The 19,450-nt window shown below is 35.8% G+C and overlaps 1 protein-coding gene across 1 annotated transcript in view; it reads left to right on the plus strand.

Annotated features, from left to right (window-relative positions):
- The window catches only part of NCOA7 (nuclear receptor coactivator 7), a 125,851-nt gene extending 120,461 nt beyond the window's left edge, over positions 1–5,390 (plus strand). The window contains exons 14-16 of the mRNA XM_006926146.3: positions 2,305–2,400; positions 2,828–2,901; positions 3,283–5,390. Of these exons, the coding sequence (XP_006926208.1) occupies positions 2,305–2,400; positions 2,828–2,901; positions 3,283–3,418 (306 nt within the window). The 3' untranslated portion in view covers positions 3,419–5,390. The remainder of the gene's footprint in view (positions 1–2,304; positions 2,401–2,827; positions 2,902–3,282) is intronic.
- The last annotated feature ends 14,060 nt before the right edge of the window (positions 5,391–19,450 follow it).

A 19,450-nucleotide genomic window follows, 5' to 3' on the forward strand; every position in this document is an offset into this window, starting at 1 on the left:
AGGGCACACTCTACCTTAGGTGTGGCAGGCCAAGAGTGCGGGCATCTCTACTGCTCTTGTCCCAGCTTGTAGGGCAGAAGTTCCATGCCAAGTGAGGTGAGCCAAGACCAGCTGGTACCCTGCCCAGCATCTTGCTCATCAAACATGGTTTTTCATCTGAGAAAAGCAGACCACCGTCCAGCCCCTGGCTCCAGAGCAGAGCCCCTAGCCCCTAGCTCCAGGGGAAGAGACAGACCATAAGAGAGAAAGCTCTGAAGCTCTCCTTAGAGGAACTGACTTTATTTAGAAGAGTGTGGAAGTTCAAGCCATAGGGCACTCTAGAAACAATGCGAATCTTGGTGACAACCAAGAGGAGGCTGGCAGCTCCATAAAGGCAACAAGCTAAACTATAGACCATCTAGTTTCTAGGACCTCTAAGGAGAGCCTTCCTGGCGTCAAGATTGGCTGGCCAAAGAAACTACTTCTGCAGAGGGGCCCAGATTTAATCGAATCAGACTGTGGAGTAATTTATACCACAAGGCATTGTGGAAAATAACAGAACAATTTTTATGCAGTTAATCGTCTGATTTATACAAATTTAATTCCAGTGAGGTATAGAAGTGCTGCTCCTATCTTGCACTATGATATCGTTCCACTTTTTGAGGTAATTTGTTAGACACATTGATATACATTAAAAACCCAGCAATAAATTTTTATGATTACTACTTTATATAATTTTTTATCTACTAAAGCTGAGCAAACATACATTTATAGATTTTGTTATATTAATCTTCCTTTTATCACTTCTGGTTGTCTTCATTTATTCCCATGGATTCCTCTGTTCTGTCATTGCCAAATACATTAAATTTTTAAATGGTATCACCCCAACAATGCTATTATATAAATATTATTGTACATGATTGCTTTCTAAAAATTAATTAGAAAAAAATAAAATGGACATTTTCTTATATAACCAAAATGCTGTATACCTAACAAAATTAACAATAATTCCTTAGTATCATCGAATCCTCAGTTCTTAAACAGATTTACATGATTGCTAAGAAATTTTAGTGAAGAAAGAATATAGTGATTTAGAATCCTGTGGAAGACAAACGAGTATGGATGGGTTTTCCTATTCACTGATCAGAAAGGGATCCACTTTCTTCCATATATGGTCATACCTTTCTTGTTATATTTTAGCATATGCTTTTAAAAATAGATGTCTATCTCAGTTGTATTTTTGTTCTTTTACTGAAAGATCACCAGAAGGAGGGAAATGGATTTTTTGATGTTTTTGTTACTGTTTTGTACTTGTTTGTTCTTAGCAGCTCTACAGAAAGGTTTGGTAGCAGGAAATGTGAAGAGCATTGGTTAGAAAGAGTTTCTAGACTTCTACTCTACCTATTTTTTTTACTATTTCAATGATCCAGGCACTACGTATAGTTGTAAAGAAGAGATTCCACAATGATTATAATACAGTTAAAATAATTTTGAAAAATTATGACATTTTTCAGATAATCTGCATTTAAAGCAATGTTTCTCAAGAGAGATTTGGAATAGAAGGTATATCAGAATTACCAAGGGGCAGTTTCAAAATATATGTATGCTCACTCTTGCCAACCCTCACCCCTGCAAATACTAAGGAGACTCTGAGCGGGATGAGAAGCTGAGGCAGTGGGCACACATATTCTGAAGATTCTGTTCTTTCCACCCCACAATAAGAAAAAAATAGAAGAATCTTTGATTCGGATACATCTAAGTCACCTTTAAAGCCCATAGTATTATAGAAATTTTTTTTCTTAAAAGCTATTTTGAACTAAGACATATTGACTTAGTCATGTTAAGGATATAGTTTCAATAAGCATAGTTAGAACTCATTTTTACAAATCAAAAGAGAGAAAAGATTATTTTCTCTGGGGAAATGTTTGGCTATTATTCTACTTATAAAACACTAAGAGACATGACTGTTCTCTCAGCCACTTATTTCTGTGTACAAGATGCATCTCGTTTAATGTTCCCAATATGTATTCTGTATTCACTAAAGGAACTTTTGTCCCTAGTGGATTTTGGAAGTATTTTAAAATTGAAATAATTATTGGCCTTTGACAAGTTTTCTGAGCCACTTGGGTTCCAATTAGAATTGGGGATGTTTTGATTTATGTTTGTTGGTGGTCCTTTTATCTAAGAGCTCCAATTTAACAATAATCTTTGCTAAAAGAGGCATAATAAGGTCTCAAAACAGGATTGTGTTAAAATAATTAAGAAAGCTTTTCTTTTGGAGGTTTAGGTTTGAAAGTAGATAACATTTCTGTTTTCTTTTGACAGATTTTTGGAGCATACGCAACTCATCCTTTCAAGTTCAGCGACCACTATTATGGCACAGGCGAAACTTTTCTCTACACATTTAGCCCAAATTTCAAGGTACCTAGATGAGAGAAATATCTGCTTTCCCAATGTCAGAGTGTCAGGGGTATGGGTGGGTTTGGAGGTAGGGAGCTGTCATTGAAACAATGGCTGTCCTGTAACCTCGTCTGACTCTCTCTAGCCTGGATCAGCACTCACTGGCTATAGCACACAGACTGCTTGGGATCCCTCCCTGGATTTGGAGAACTGTTCTTTCTGCGTGATCTGGGATCCAGGAAGGGGTCGCAAGTCAGAGTCAGCGTAGGCCTGAGAGGTCTTCCTGCTTTGTAACCCCTGTGGAGATGTCATCGTAGTGTGGGGAAAGCCTGGCGATCAGGACCTTTCTCAGCCAGTGGGTAGTTACAGAGGTATTATCCTGATGTTTCCTCTTTGCTAATTCTCCAGATTAAAATGTCTGTATTTTGTCCTGTGTTTCTGCCCTAAGGTCTTCAAGTGGAGTGGAGAAAACTCATACTTTATCAATGGAGACATAAGTTCTTTAGAACTTGGTGGTGGAGGGTAAGGTTTTTGTGATTGTTATTAATTTACCACCTGACCTGAGTGGGTCTGTTTTGACCTAGGTAACAAAACCTATGTGTCAGATGATTTTAGCTAGTTCATGTGCTTACTTTAATTAGGACAGTGGCCTAATACATGCCACTAAGAATCAAAGATAAAATGATTTATTTAATGTGTCTAAATGAGTGACTACTACCACTTGTCTTTTAGGAAAGACAGGTCATTTAAATGAAATAAATAAATGTACCCTTTGTTTTACAAGTTTAGGGTTTTTGTCTGTCTATAGCATAAAGGAAAGAAGAACAGGATGAGGGAGGACAGAAAGTATGCCACATGAGGTTGAAATGTTTCCACCTTTTTTTTTATTTTTAACCTTTTCAGGGGAAGATTTGGTTTATGGCTAGATGCTGATTTATACCATGGACGAAGCAACTCCTGCAGCACTTTCAATAATGATATTCTTTCCAAAAAGGAAGACTTCATAGTTCAGGACCTCGAGGTATGGACATTCGAGTGAAATTCAGACTGCCTTAAAACACAACATTAAAAGATTGAGTTTGATCAGCCCTCCTAAAGCTGGCTGGAAGACGAAACGCCAGCCTGGACTGCCTCATCCCACCATAATGCTTTCTTTCTGCCATCATCTCAGAGCACGATCACATTGCAGAGAGATCCTGAAAGGTACATGTGGAGGGCAGACACTGACGAAAGAGATTTGAAGTCGAAATTGTTGAGAGACTTTGTATTCTCACTTTCTTTAAATCTATACAGTGAGAAATCAGAGTATTTATAGATGTATGAGTTGAATGCAATTTTTATTTTTTGGTAACTGTGAAAAAAAAGATACTGTGGAAATATTTACATGCCTTGTATATTTATCAACATAATTTTCATTACCAAAATGTACAGCATACTGTTGTTTGCCATGGAAAAGGTTAGTCTCATTTAGAAAAATCAAAAGTGCATAGCACTTAAAGGGAATATGTATATGATTTTTTTAAAAACTTTTATTTATTATTTCTAGTAAATTGTCTGAAATGTGTTGCCAGTTTTTTTCTTTCAATGTGTCACATTTTGAAATAAAGATATGTGCTAAGTTTTGGCAACAATTCCATTTGATTTATATAGTTTTATATTGAATTTTTTTTGCCCTGATTGTTTAGAGTAATAGGTCTTAAGCAGAATATATATATATATGCATAATTCTGAATTTAAAAAAACTCATCATCAATGTTCATTAATTTGACTATTGTAGGCCGGCTTTCCATTCAGTTATTAAAAAGATACATTTTTAATTACTTACTCTGAACGTAGTAAAGAAAAATAAGCCATTGCTCAGTCAAGTAGATATTTACAGAAACAGATACTTTTATGAACCTAGACTCCAACCTTGCTTTTGAAAAGAAAATGGTTTGCTTCTTATAAAATCTTTTGTGTTAATAATAAAAACTTTATTTTCATAGTGTTTTTGCATAATTTACCCCCAATTTTTCATGAACAAACATGCCTGTTTTAATAGGGACTGAGTGTTTTAATTTCTGTATATTTTATGTCAAATGAAAAATATCAAATTAGCCCAATTGTTTTGGTTTCTAGACTCTCTTAAAAAAAGCAATACAAAGAAATGCATTCATACCAAAATTAAAATAAAAAGTAAAACCTATTTTTTAACATCAACCCATTTTCATATCATAAAACAGTTTTATTAAATACTATAATAAAACCTTGTTAAAAATTTAACCAATATTATTGATTGCCAGACTTTTATAAAAGCCAAAGTATGCTAAAGGAAAAAAATTTCGATTAGTAGCCTAAGCTGAAAAGTGGTCTGTCCAAAATTACATCCCTAGTGATCTTGGAAAGAAAAAATTAATAACAAGTAATACACACACACACACCTGCATTTAGAAAAATAAAACAGTTCTTAGAATGTTAGCCTTAAGCTGGCAGAGTATTTTCTTTAGATTATTCTGTTACTTTAGACTATTTATATATATATACATATAAAGAAAATTGCCAAGTGGCCTCCTGTCAGATCAAGAGTTATTTAACTCCACTCACATTCCATGCAAGTTTAAATGAATGTTATAACATCTTAAATCTGTAGCCTGGGTGTGCTTTCCCCTGAGTTCTACTATTGAGAACTCTCAATGAACAACATACTGGCCGCTTAACCATACTCTGCTCATTAAATAATGTGTTGGTGTGAGATATCAGGAATGTCTCATGATGATCACATTTACTATTTATGCCATTTGTAACCATATGCTATTAACAAACAACGTGGTCATTTTGCATATAGTTCACTCCTACCTAGTTTAGTCCATGATATTATATGTACTTGTGAGAGCATATCCAGATGCTGTGTTCTCTATTTAAAGCAGTATTGTCCAATTAGAAATGTGTGGCCCTTCATTTATGGATATTGAATATATGTAATGCAGTGCTAGCCCAATATTTTCAATAAAGGAATTTATGCATCTGTGTGATTTTCTTTCCTGACGGTTCATTCAACAGGTATTTTATGGGATGTTAGAGTTTTTATTGGTGTGAGAGGATGATGAATATCCAAAATTAAATAAGGCCTAGTGCTCATGTTTTTTTATGTTTGTTTGTTTGTTTGTTTTTATTATTGTCACCCTGGTAATTCCCTCTTCATTCCCTGTAGCCACCTTCCTCTTCTCTCATCAATTCATAAAAACTGCTCTTGTTCTACTTAGAACAACTCTTGGCTCAAAATCTACCAATTTCCCTGTTCTTAACCCTTCTCACTGTTCTTTAAATAATGACCTCCTTTTAACATTTCTCTCTTGACCTACTTTCTAATTTCAATGATGGACACCTAACCCTCTGAATATGGAGACCTCAAGCATTCTTCATTGCTTCTCACTTCCTCAGTTCATGAGTCTACATCAAAGGACTTGGGTGGAAGCAGGCAAACAAATGTTTCACCAGACTGTTGAAAATGATTTAGATACATCCCCATGCTACAAGCCACCAGGGACACCCTGAACTAGTATTGCCTTTCATTTGACTTCCCTTGCCTTTAAAATTTTAGAGGCATGTGAAACAGGACTAATAAAACTACTTTCCTTTTGAGAAAGGCATTAAGAATCTCTTAAACGAGAAAGGGAAGCTAAGATTTATGTTCTTAGGATGCCTAACTGATTATTACGAAGGTAATCAGAGAAAGAACAGTAAGGTCAGAAGCCAAAGGAAGTTCTAGAAACTCAAGGTCAGCCACACTCACCACTTATGAAAGTATCAAAAGTACCTTTAACCACTTCCTTCTGCTTAATCAGGTCACACACGTCTCATTCAGTGGAAGCCCTAACCTTAGAACATCCATCCTCTGCTCCCACTTCCTTGCTGGTGACCAGTATGCATAGTGATCCCCTGAAAGAAGGTGACTTCACTGTGAAAATCAGGCTTTACAATTCACTCCAAAGTCTAAGGTCTTGCTGCCTTCCCTCCTACTTCAAATCTCTAGTGGTTCAAAATAAAAACTAGATAGAGCCTTCCTGGTATGCCCAATCACATCATCAGAATGGTGTTTCTTGATACAGTATCTTTGGTGACCTATTTATCTTCTAGAGCAATGCTGCTCAATCAATAGAACATTCTACAGTGATGGAGATGTTCCAGAATTTGTACTCTCCTTTATGATAGTAACTAGCTACCATAGTAGTGTTAACACTTAAAATGTGACCTGGGTGATTGAGGAACTGAATTTTTAATCTTATTCAATTTTACTTTATTTAAATTTAGCCATATGTAGCCAGTAGCTGCCATATTGAAAAGCAGAGCTCTAGATCGAGATCAGGATTTGGCACAGCCAAATCATATTTCATCAACAATAAACTCAGATTGTTACTCCCTCCTCACCAGAAGAGACCCTTTAGTTCTAAATACTTTGATTTGTCTCTGCCATTATGGGTCTTCAAACAGCTTCACACCACCTGAAGTAATAGTGTCTTAATGTTCTTAGTCAGCTAATAAAGCAACCAGAAAGCTGAGTTCCCCGAGAGTCTTTCCACACAAAAAACTTAGATCTCTATAGGATTATTGATGCTCGTCTCTAATCAAAGGTAATGAAAACCTCTCCCAGTGCCCAAGCCTTTCTCAAAGATTTCCTGCGTTAGCCATTGGCATGTGTTTTATTCTCATACTGGACAGTCTATTGCCCATGGCAGCCCTGTAGGATGCCGTATCCCTCACCAGATACCCATCCACGATACATCATGAGGGACCACTGGAAGGAGAAACAATTTATTCCTTACACAGAATCATGCATCCAGTCTCAGAACCACAAAGGAATAATGGAACCGCAGTTCCTCAGCAGTTCTTTCTATTCAATGACTAATTGAATTACTATTTAATTACTAAACTTGTCAACTGGGATGCCACATGACTACATGCACACTCAGAGAACCTGCCTGCTTATGGAGAAAATTTTCAATATAAAGCTGTTAGAATGAAGAGTGATCAAAAGATATAATAGATATTAGATAATCTTAGTGTCCTATTTACCCATCAAGGGTCCATCAACCACTCCACTTCTAGGGCTACAAAAAGTAACTGATATAGCTTAACATACCCTTGAGGAAATGCCAAACAAGAAACACATTCACATTGAACAAACTTGAATGATAGGGCATGTTTTCTCATGTCTCTGCAGCTAAAAAATTCTTACCTTGACATACTTTGAAAACATTGGAATTTAGCCAATCGGTTCAGCCTTCAATCCACACAGCAGTCCTTGGCTTAACCTCAATTTCCACAGGCTGATGAATCAGCCACATTTTACCTAACAGCTGACTAAGATCAGCCCTTTCATCTTTGAAGACTCCAATTAACAATAAAATTTCTACAAAAATATGCTTTGATGAGGTATTGTGTCGCCCTTGAAAACCATTAAAAGGCCCCACTATTACCCCATGCCAAGTAAGTCCTAGTCTTGTTCTCTTGCAGCACCTTGTTTTCCTCTTAGGTCCTCCAAAGGGTCAGAAAAGTAGATAGGTTTGACCTGGTGTATCCCAGGGAGAGTTGAGGGTATGTGTATGGCATGTGTCTCTTTCAACGGGTCATGTGATCAGATCACCCAGATAGAACACAAAGCTTCTAAAGACTTCAAAAGGCAGTAAAACATAGTGGTTAAACCATGGCTTCTCTGGAGCCAGACATCCTGGATTTGAATCTCAGCTCTACTAGAGCTTAGTAGCTGTGACTTCGGTTAAGTAATTCAACCTCTATATGCCTCATTTTCTTTATCTGTGGGAATAGTAATAATAACCACCCTATGATTGTATGGTTAAAGCACTTAAAATAGTACCTGACATAAAGTAAGCACTACTAGGTGTTAGGTAAAATAACGGAGAAATTCCTCCTCAGAATGGAGGATTTAACTAATGATGTGAAAGTTGCAAAGGAAAGTTAATCTTCTAAGACAACGTTTTTAGTTTTGAAAACTATTTTCAGACATATTGTAATGATTCCCACTTGCTCTTTAGATATTTTTAACTGAGCTTTTGTTTCTTATAAAAGTAATATATGTTTATGGTAAAGTTTTCAAACAGTACAGAAGGGAATTCAGTGAAAGGCAAACATTTTCCTCCCTACATTCTCAGAGGAAATAACCACAAAAGTTCTTATGTATTCTTCTAGAGTATTTCTAAGCATATATACTTATTTATATCTTCATATCAACAGAAGCATATGATGCCTACTGTTCTTTGGTTTACCTTTTTAACAACATCCTGTGTACAACATTTTGTATCAATATATATAGCCTTATCTCATTCTTCATTGCATGGATCTATCATTGTTGAAACAGTTCTGCATTAATGGACCATTTTTGTGGGGTGGGGGTGCCATTACAAACGATTCTTAGTGAACATCCTTATATAGAGAAGTTTGTGATTTTATAAATTTTATATTTCTGGGATAATTTTTAGCAGTGAGTCAAGGATGTATGTACTTTTTTCAAAAGATACTATTTATTATTCCTCCATAAAAGTTATACTATTTTATACCAACTGTATATGAGTGTGCCAGTTAGTTACCTCACACCCTCACTAATACTGGTTTTGTCAATCTTTTGTCAATCTCTTTTGAATATTTGTCAAATGATATCTTATTTTTATTTTAATTTTATAATCATGAATGATGTTGAACATCTTCCCACAAGTGTTGCCTATATTTGTATCTTTTTTTCTGAATATTCTGTTCAAGTCCTTTGTCCATTTATTTTACTGAGTAATCCATAACTTACTGATTAGTGAGCATTCAAATACATGCATTATTTATACACAAGGAATTTCTTAATTAGAATTTATAGTCATATTTATCAATCATTTCTGTTATAACTTGTGGACCAGAAATTTTTAGATCAAGTTAATTTAGCATGATTTTAACTCCTCACTTAAACACCTTCCAAAAGTATGTATTGACACTATCCTCTACCTTATCTAAAAATGCATCCTTTTGCTTATTCTATGGTAAATTATACCCTTCCCCCATACTTCAGAGCATTTAGAAATGACCTCATCCAAGATCAAGTTCACTTTGCACTGGCCTCTAATCTTGTTAATACATATCAACATCTTCAGGAAAGGTCTTGAGACAAGAACTGAAGGTTTACCATAAGTACCATCCTCCAGCAAATAGGCTAGAGCTGAGCAAGGTTGATGGACTTCTGTGCCTAGATCTCCGAAACCTGTCACAATGCCTTGCTGAGGAAGAATTGATATGTTAACAATAATAGTGACGAAGAGACAAATGAAGACGGGTAACATTTATTTATCATGATTTTCACCCTTTTTTATATATACATTATCTTATTTGATCCTTAAAACTAAGATTTTCACCCTTTTTTATATGTACATTATCTTATTTGATCCTTAAAACTAAGTATAATTATCTCTGTTTTAGAGTTGAAGAAACAAATTCTTGCTTGGTCACAAGTTTACAAGCATTATTCTTAATGTTATGATGAAGAAAGGATCCTCCCACTACCTGCTCAAATTATTCCTTTTGGGTCTTAGGGGTGTAAGTAAAAGAAGACTAGGAGAGAGATTTTGGGGGAGTCGCAAGGATGAAAGGATGTGGGGTTAAGAATTCATTTTCTGATTTCTTAGTTATTTGCATTCTAAATAATCTGGATTTAAGGAAAGTTCCAGGACCTCAGGGCATAAGGGCAGTGGCAGTGAGTCACATTCTATTTCCAGAAGAGAAATCTGGAATATAGTTCAGAAGACTGTTGAAATGAAGATCAAACTATCCATTGAGTTTACGGTTGGGTGATGGGGTTAAAAGAAGAATGTAAAGGCATATGATAAACTGAGTTCTCCAGTCCTAAGTCATACTGAATTAGGAAGGAAGATATTTCAGTCTAAAAAATCAAGAAAGACATTTTATAAGGAGTATTTTTCATAAAATAGGTAATCTAGGCAAGATAGTAAGTGTCTGGTATTGTGAGTGTGTAGTAAATGTTAGCTTTAGTCTGGCACCTCCACTTATCAGCAAGTTACTTAAACTCTCTGGCCTCAGTTTCCTCATCTGTAAAGTGAGAGAATAGTGCCTTCCTCAAAGATGTGTTATGAGAATGGCTTAATATATGTAAATGCCATTATACTATAGACATTTACTTGTTAGAAACATGCTTTTTTCATTTCCCTTCGACATTGCTTCTACCATTTCTTCATGCTATTGTTGCAGCTGTATTTCATTTGCATGTGTGTTTAATATTCCACTGTGTGAATATATCACTATACCACTATTTATTCTCCTGTCAGTGGTTTGGGTTGCTTGCAGTTTTGTGCTTTTTGTTTTGTTTTGTCTTCCTCTGATCATTCTTCTGATGCTCATGTGAAAAAGTCTCACTCTTTCACATGGAACTGCTGTATTATGGGGTTTGAGAATATTTAGCTTTTAAGATAACCCCACAACGTTTCACCAAGTGATTGTGTCATTTACATACTCATCAAAATACTTTGTCCAATATCTGATAGATTTTTTAGTTTTTGTCAGTTTCAAGGATGTGCAATTTCACTCTGGTTCTAATCTGCATTTCCCTGACTACTAATGAAGATGACCATCTTTGAATATATTTCTTATTTGTTCATGTTTTCTTGTTTGTGAGATGTCTATTCATGTCTCCTACCTCTTTCTTCTAGTCTGTCTTCTGGGAAGAAGTCACATGAAATCTTTACTGTTCCTGCCTTAACAATAACACGTTAATCAGTCTATTAATCCTATCTACTTCTGAGGAGGAGGACAAATAGTTAACATGATGATAATCATAGGTTCTGGGTACTTACAAAGGTATTTTCTCAAGAGGCTTCCTTATATTGACAGTATCCAGGGAGGGGGTGAAAAAAGATGTTTGTTGGTTCATGTTTTGCTTTGTAGATTTGGGCTTGTGTTGGTACTTATTTAGTCATATGATTATTAAATAGAAGCAGCATCAAGCAGTTAAGTTGCAATAGAAAACATTTATTGAGCACTTATGTGCTCATTACTATTCTAAGCACTTTACATATATTATCTCAATTAATCTTCATAATAACTTGTGATGGTGATGAGATAGGTACAACTATTATTATTTCTCAGTTGAGGAAATTGAAACCTGAAAAATTAATGATTTGTCCAAGGTGGAATCCCTACTAAATAGTGCTGAAGCTTTCTGTGAATCTGAGGGGAGTGATCCGGTAGCCAGTGGGCGATGGTGAGGATGTTTCATGCTGTAGCATGAGACTCAAGGGGGCAGAGGGTAAGGAGTTGCATATTGATAGGGATGGAATCACTTGAAACTGGCAGCCAGAAGCTAGGAGATTGCCAACACTGCTTCCAAATCTCTCTTAGCAGGTTGGAAGTTGGGGAGAAAAAGCAATTTTTTTTTTTTTTTTTTGGTCAAAGCTTAAGGGCAGTGATGTGCTTGGCAGAATGCCAGGTTTCAGTTCACACAAGAAGGTGAAGGTATGGTTCTGTGAAGAGGTTGAGATTATAGATTAGAGTGCTTACAGTGAAACTGTGCTATTTACAGAAGAAAAAATTTGAAAGAGGTCAGCAGTGGAAAAAATTCCTTGGGGAAAGGAATCATAGATTGTTTGGATGTGAGCAAACAGAAAATATTTTTGAGGGTAATTAACAAGAATGAATGGTGTAGATGTGATTTATTGGCCTTGAGATTACGAAGAAATACAGGTGTGAATTTGACAAGAAAATTGACATTAACGTATGATAATGGAGGTATACTGATTTACACAGTAGCTATTTTTTGTTCATTTGGGGAAAACAGGAAGTGCCCCTAGTGCTCCTAAAAGGGCTGCAAGATGGACTCCTCTATCAGCCACCAAGTAAATAATCCTGAGTTGGCTGATTCATCTTCCTGTGTCTCATTTTTTCCGTTTCTAAAATAGAGTTAATAATATATACTATCTGAAATGTCACGAGAATCAAATTAATACATGTTTATAAAAATGCCTTAAAAAATTATAAAAGCCAAACAAAGATAAGTTAGTACTATTATGGTATTAGTCACATCAAACGTTTCTGAATTCTTTTTCAGAAATGCAAAACCCAAATGTAACCTTATTCCTGATAAAAAGTAGAAATTACTTTCAATGATTTGTTTGACGACATGGCTCTTAGGAAAGCATTATGAAAAAAGAAAAAGTATCTGCTTTATATTCTGTAGACAACTAAATAGATATTTCATCAAGGAAATAACAGGAATGAGAAGTTTCTTATAAGGAGAAGGGATTGTTTTCTTTCATCATTTCCTTCACTACAAATGATTTACAGTTTCCATTTAAGAACAACAGATTAGGACTTCCCTTAAAGTCCTTTAGCAAAGTTCAAAGAGTCACGAGTTGGGATTCTGGGCCACTTGCCAATATTTGTTCAAAGAGAGCTTTAAGTAAGGCATTTTAATAATTAGAAACTGGAAAATTCTCTCCTTTCCAAACACAAGCACTTCTCCCTCCTCTTCCTCTGCCTAGACAGTTCACTCATTCCAATAGTAGAGACCAATATACATGCAATATTTAGTAGCAGGCAACATCCACTTTAACCTTAAGTATTTCCTTTTACACTGTTTTTCTTAAGGAAGGAGAAATGTGATCATGCTTGCTTACCTTTTATCATCAGAAAAGTCTAATATTCTTGAGACACTGCTGAAAGAGCAAAAAATTATTCCTATTTACTAAATATAAGCCTGGTTAGGTCTTTGTATTGATGTTCAGGAAATTTCTATTTAGGATATGGAAAAGGGGAGTCTGCTATTGAGATGCTACTTTATGAGATTAAGACAAACCTCTAACATGCTTACCATATCCCCACCGTAAAATGGATAGAAATACTACACTGAATCAGACATATAGTCATAGCAGCTCTATAGTTCGTCTCTCCAGGAATATCAAGAAATCTGCCTGAAAATGCCCTGTAAACTTCTGACATCGGGGTTGAACAACTCAAAAATTTATTGAATGAGATTATTTATGAAACAGAAGAAATAAAATTTAAAGAAATGAATGAGTGATTAAAGGAAATGAAGTTTATCTGAAATCCTGAATTTTAAAAATCTGTTAGGATGTTTTCCTTATAATAAATTTAATGTATTTTTATTACTGAAGATGTAAAATATCCAGATAAACAAAAAAAAGAGAGAGAGAGAAAACATCAAACCATAATTTATCCACCCAGAGATCACAGTGCATATATAATTGTTATATATCCTTTCAGGCCTTTTCTTACAAATCCATGTGTATATTTAACAAACATGGACTGTTCTAGACATCTAGACATACCCTCTTGTAACCTATTGAACATATGCATGTGTCAAAGCATGTGGCTAAGAGCACAGGTTTCTATCCAACAGTGGTTAAGAGCACAGGTTTCTATCAGACATCCTGGGTTTGGATCTCAGTTCTGTCACTGACTACTAGTATGACATTGGGCAAATTTCTTAATTATTCTGCATCAGCTGCAATCAGAAGTCTGTGAATAAAAGAGGTTAGAAGTGGGGAGACCAGCAGTTCAATCTATTGGACTTCTGAGTGGAAATATCAAGTATGCAATTGAATTTTGATTTGGAGAAAGGTGGAATAGAGTTAGAATTGTGGCGGTCATGGCATATAGATATTTAAAGCTTTGAGACTGGATGAGATCAAGGGAGTGAATGTAACATTGTTAGAGAAGAGCAGGGAGGAAGCCCTGGGGCATTCCAACATTAAAAGTTTAGAGAAGACATACAAGGAAAGGAAATTTAAAATATGATAAAGGTGGAGTAAATTTGTGGGTGCAGGATGGTGAGTTAGTGCAGCTTCCTTGGGTTGCAGGAAAGGGAGACACCTGAGTAGATAAACTTAAATGATATGTATTTACTTTGAGTTGGCAATAATCACTCTTCTCCTGTGCTCAGACATTCCAACATCTCTTCCTCTCCTGATCTTTACCAGTGTAGCTTATGGTCTCTGATATTCTTTGTGTATGTACTTTCTTTTTTTCCTATGAATAGTCTAATTTGTTCCACTTGCTACTTTTAATTCATTTACTACCATTCTCTCTCAAACCTACTAGAATTGGGCTTCTTCCCCAATCCCAACAGCAAAACTACTTTTATCAGCTTTACCAAGAACCTCCACTTAATTCCCAGCCCTCTTCTTCTCATCCTATCAGCAACTTCTGACAGTATTGATCACTTCCTTCTGCTTGAAACAATCTTTGCTTTACCTCCAGAACACCACTTTCTCCTGGTTCTCCTCCTGGTTCTCACAGGCCACTTTTTCTCAGTCATGTTTTATCATTTTTCATTTCTCTGATTTCTAAATGCTAGAGTATCCCAAGCTCAGTCCTTGGAACTTTTTTCTTTTCTACCTATCCTAACTTCTTTGGTGAACTCTTCTAATTTTATGAATGTAAATACTATATGCTAAATATTCTAAAATTTATATCTCGAGCCTGGACTTCTCTCTTGAACTTCAAGTTCATATATTCAACTATCTAATGACATTGCCACTTAGATATCTATGGCGTCTATAGTAGATTATATTATTATTCAAAATATTTTTTGCCTTTTCTAGTCCTAAGATTATATTTAACCCTGTTCCACCGATATCAGGATTAGCCATGGGACTTGCTTTGGTCAATGACATGTGAGTTAAAGCGACATATGCCAGTTCTGAGAAGAAGCCTTAGGAGCCATCAAGCGGCTCCACTATGCTCTCTCTTCCCTCCGTCTTGTCACACCAGAAATATCTTGCTCTTTCAGCCTGGGTCATGAGATGAAGCCTGCGCAGCCAGAGCCAACCTGCAGTAGACACAAATGTGAGCAAGAAATAAACCTTTTTTGTTTTAAGACATTAAGATTTTTGGAGTTGTTTACTGTAAAAAGCTTAGTCTAAACAGATTGATATAGCATCTCAATTTAATATTCCCAGAACTTAATGCCTGCTCTTCTCTGCTCTAAGCCTGTGCTTCCCAGAGTTCTCCATCTTAGTAAATATCACCTTCAGCCTTCCAGTTTTTGGACTAAGAAACTTGGAGTTGTCCTTGATTATACTCAGTGTCTCATAATCTACATACCTCATACTCTACATAAAGGCACTAGAGATACTTCAATGAAATAAAAACAGACAAAAATAACAATAATTCTTGTTAAGATTACAGTCAATGAGAAAGAAACAGACAATAATAATCATAGTAAGTTAAATATGTAGTATTTAAATACTTAAATGTAATGATATTACTATGTAACATTAAATATTTAAATATCTAGAAGATAATGGATGCAATGGAAATAATAGAACAAAGTAAGGGAAGAACATGCTGGGGGTGAGACTAACTAGGTTAGTTGCCAGGGTGGTCAGAGTTGACCTCATCAGGGAAGAACATTTGAGCAAAGACTTGAAGGAAGTAAGAGGCATAATCTGTATGACTAGTAGTAGAAAATGTGTTACAGGCAGAAGTACAACCAGTATAGAGGCTCAAAAGTGGGACCATGCCTGACTGGTACAAGTAATAACATGGAGTTGCATGTGGCTAGAGCAGAAGTAGTAATGGAAATATTGGTGGTAGCTGATACTGGAATGTATGGAGGTGGGCAGGTGGCATATAATGTAGAGACTTATGGGTTCTCATAGGTAAGTACTTTACCTTTACTCTCAGTGGGATAAAGAATCACTGGAGAATATTGAGCAGATGAGTGACATAATTTGACTTACATTTTAAAAGGATCACTCTGGCTGCTGTGTTGCAACCAGACAATAAAGGGAGTGGGAGAAAGGTTGGAAGTAGGGAGACCCATTAGGGTATGGAATAATACATATGAGAGGTGATGGTGACTGTCAATATTGATAGTTGTGTTAACATCAGATTCTGGATGTACTTCAAAGAATTTCCTCAAATATATGGTGACAGAAGATTTGACTTTGGGTGGTGAACACAAAATGCAATATACAGATTCTGTGTTATAGAATTGTACACTTGAAATCTAATTTTATTAACCAATGTCACCCCAATAAATTTTTAAAAAATTAAAAAAAGATTATGTCAATAAAATAAAAAGACTACATGTCCTTTAGAGATCCACTTCCAAGTAAAAAGGAGAAGAAAGATGAGTGAGGGTATAGATGACATAAAATTGTCCATAACTGGCCAATAATCATTGAAGCTGGGTGGTGGACTTGTGGGTTTATGACACTATTTTGACTATTTTGACATGTCTGAAAATTTACATAATAGTCTTTTTAAAAAAGAATTTCCTAATGAATTGGATATGAAGAGTTAAACAGAAGTCATTAAATGTGACTTCAAAATATTCGTCCTGAGATGGCAGATTGGAGTTTCTCTCAACTAAGAAGGTAGGCAGTTTGGGGAGAAACAGAGGAGATCTCCCCATAAGTGTTTGTTTTCAGACATGTTTTTAACTTCTGTTAGACATGTATATGGGGTGGTTGAATAGGCAGTTAGATATTCAAGTTTGGAGTTCAGAGAAGACTTCTATACTAGAGATATAAATTTGGGAGTCATTGGCATAAATAAGCATACCTTGACGATATTGTGGTTTTGGTTTGAGACCACTGCAGTAAAGTGAATATTGCAATAAAGTGAGTCACATTTTTTTTATTTTTCCAGTCCATATATAAGTTATGTTTATACTATACTGTAGTCTATTAAGTGCGCAATAGCATTATGTCTAAAAATGTGATGCACATACCTTAATTTAAAAATACTTTATTGCTAAAAATGTCTGACCATCAACTGAGCCTTCAGCAAACTGTAACCTTTTTGCTGGTGGAGGGTCTGCAATCTGTGAAAAACATGGGTATCTGTGAAGCACCATAAAGCAAAGTGCAATAAAATGATATGGTGTTTAAAGCCACATACTGCGTGAAATCACCAAGAGAGTAGCGTAGCTAAAGAGTCTCATTTAGTTGCATATATAAAATATGCACAGCTTTGTGTGTGTGTGCATGTGCATGTGTGTGTGTTTGTGTGTGTGTGGCGGGGGGCGGGGTGGGGCGGGGAGAGAGAGAGAGAGAAATGACCTAGGACCAAAGCCCATTTGTGACAAGAAAGGTATGGAAGAAGAGGAAGCAGCCAAGAAACAGCCAGTCAAGTAAGAGGAAAGCTGAGAAAGTGTAGTGTCTTGGAAACCAAGAGAAGAATATTTTATTAAGGGAAAAAGAATGATCAACTGTTACTGAAAAGATGAGCACTGAGAAGTGACTTAGATTTGGTCACACGGAGGTCATTGGTCACCTTAATGGAATACTTTGGATGGAATGGTGGCAGTGAAAGCCTGATAGACTGTGTGAGAGGAGGTAGGGGAGGGATTGGGAATAGTGTAGACAATTAGTGGGGGTGTCTGGTTGAAAAAGAGAGCAGAGAAATGAATCAGTAAGTGATGGAGAAAGCAAGGACAAATGAAGCCTTGTTTTAATTATGATATGATGTTCAAAGTTGGCTCTTAATGAATGTTTGCTATTGATAATAGTAATGACTTACATCCATATCATAAATTATTTTTAAATAAGATGATATCCTTATGCATCATTCTACATGCAACACATTCATGGTTATTTTTTCCAGTTATGCTTTTAAACAAAAATAAATAAACAAACAAACAAATAATAAATAAACTAAATAAATGATGGTTAAATTCCCCATTAATCAAGTTTCTAAGTTGTTCATAGTCAGTTACTATGTACTAAATACTAGCAAATAAGAAACTTGATTTCTAAAATTGAAAACATTATGTTCTAAAGTAATAACCAGATCATCAATTGCTTCAAGTTTATTCTTGTTATCTTTAAACAGGATAAATGACATTTCAAAACCATAATGGTCTCTGTCTTAAGAAGCACTAAAGCTTCTGTATTTAAATGAAAGTAAACCATCTGATCACTTATTAAATTATTTCACATACTGTCACTAACTAGTGATAATAATTGTTAACATTTATAGAGAGCTTTGTGCCAGGCTTCCAGGCTTTAGTTCTCACAATGTTTGCATTAAGCATTATTATTATCCTCATTTTATAGATGATGAAAAGAGAAAGCCTCAGTACAGAAAGATAAATAGCTTAAGTCTTCACAGATGGTTAAATTGTAGAGTTTTCTGACTTCAGAGCCTGCTAGCCTATATGGTGCTCTTATGAAAGTAGAAAACAGCACTCCATTTTGCAAGTAAAATTTAAAGCTAGTTTATTGTCACAATATGAATGGCTATTTCCCAGGGGAGCTATCTAGTTTACCACTGGTAGCAGCTCTGTGCACACACTATTGCCTATACTTTTTGCCTATTTCCACACCAGGACACATACTCCAGACAATTTTAAAATACTTCGTATTGCTTCTCCCACTTCCATGGTAGGACACTATATCAAGTTCAAAGTTGAGGAATGGAAAGCAAGTCTTTGAAAGTGCAGGTAGGTGAGAGAAGTAATCGTAGGTTTCACTAGGAGTGTAGTTAGGACAGGTGTAACTTAAGCAGGTGTATGTGCCAGTATGTAAGTGATTGGTCTCCTAAGTGTGTGTGTGTGTGTGTGTGTGTGTGTGTGTGCGTGTGTGTGTGTGTGCGCGTGCGCGCACGTGCGCGCATGTGCGCGTGTGGCCATATGACCCAATGTGGGTTTTTGTAGGAGTTAGCTCACCACTACTCTAGAACTTGGCCAGGAGGCCTGGAATCTCCAAGCCTGCCTATGCTTTTATATAAGTTAATATTTGTCTGTGATGTTAATTAGCACATTCTTATTTGTGGTGTTCTTGTACAGTGTGCAAACAACCTTATTCCTAATCATTCTTTTGTTCGTTAGACAATTTTTCAGTGTCTACCTACATGCAAAGCACTGTATTAGGCACTAAAGGAGATTCAAAGACATATGTACATTATTGTATATAAAACAAAGTGACAGTTCTACAAGAGAAGTACTGAATACTGCTGTGTGAATTCACAAGAGGAAGTGCTCATTTCCGTTTGGTTAATTAAAGAAAACTTCCTTAAAGAGGCAGAATTTGAGGAGTGGCTTGGAAGGTGGAATTCGTTT

Source organism: Pteropus alecto, unplaced genomic scaffold (genome assembly GCF_000325575.1).
Source record: "Pteropus alecto unplaced genomic scaffold, ASM32557v1 scaffold79, whole genome shotgun sequence".
Taxonomy (NCBI): Eukaryota; Metazoa; Chordata; class Mammalia; order Chiroptera; family Pteropodidae; genus Pteropus; species Pteropus alecto.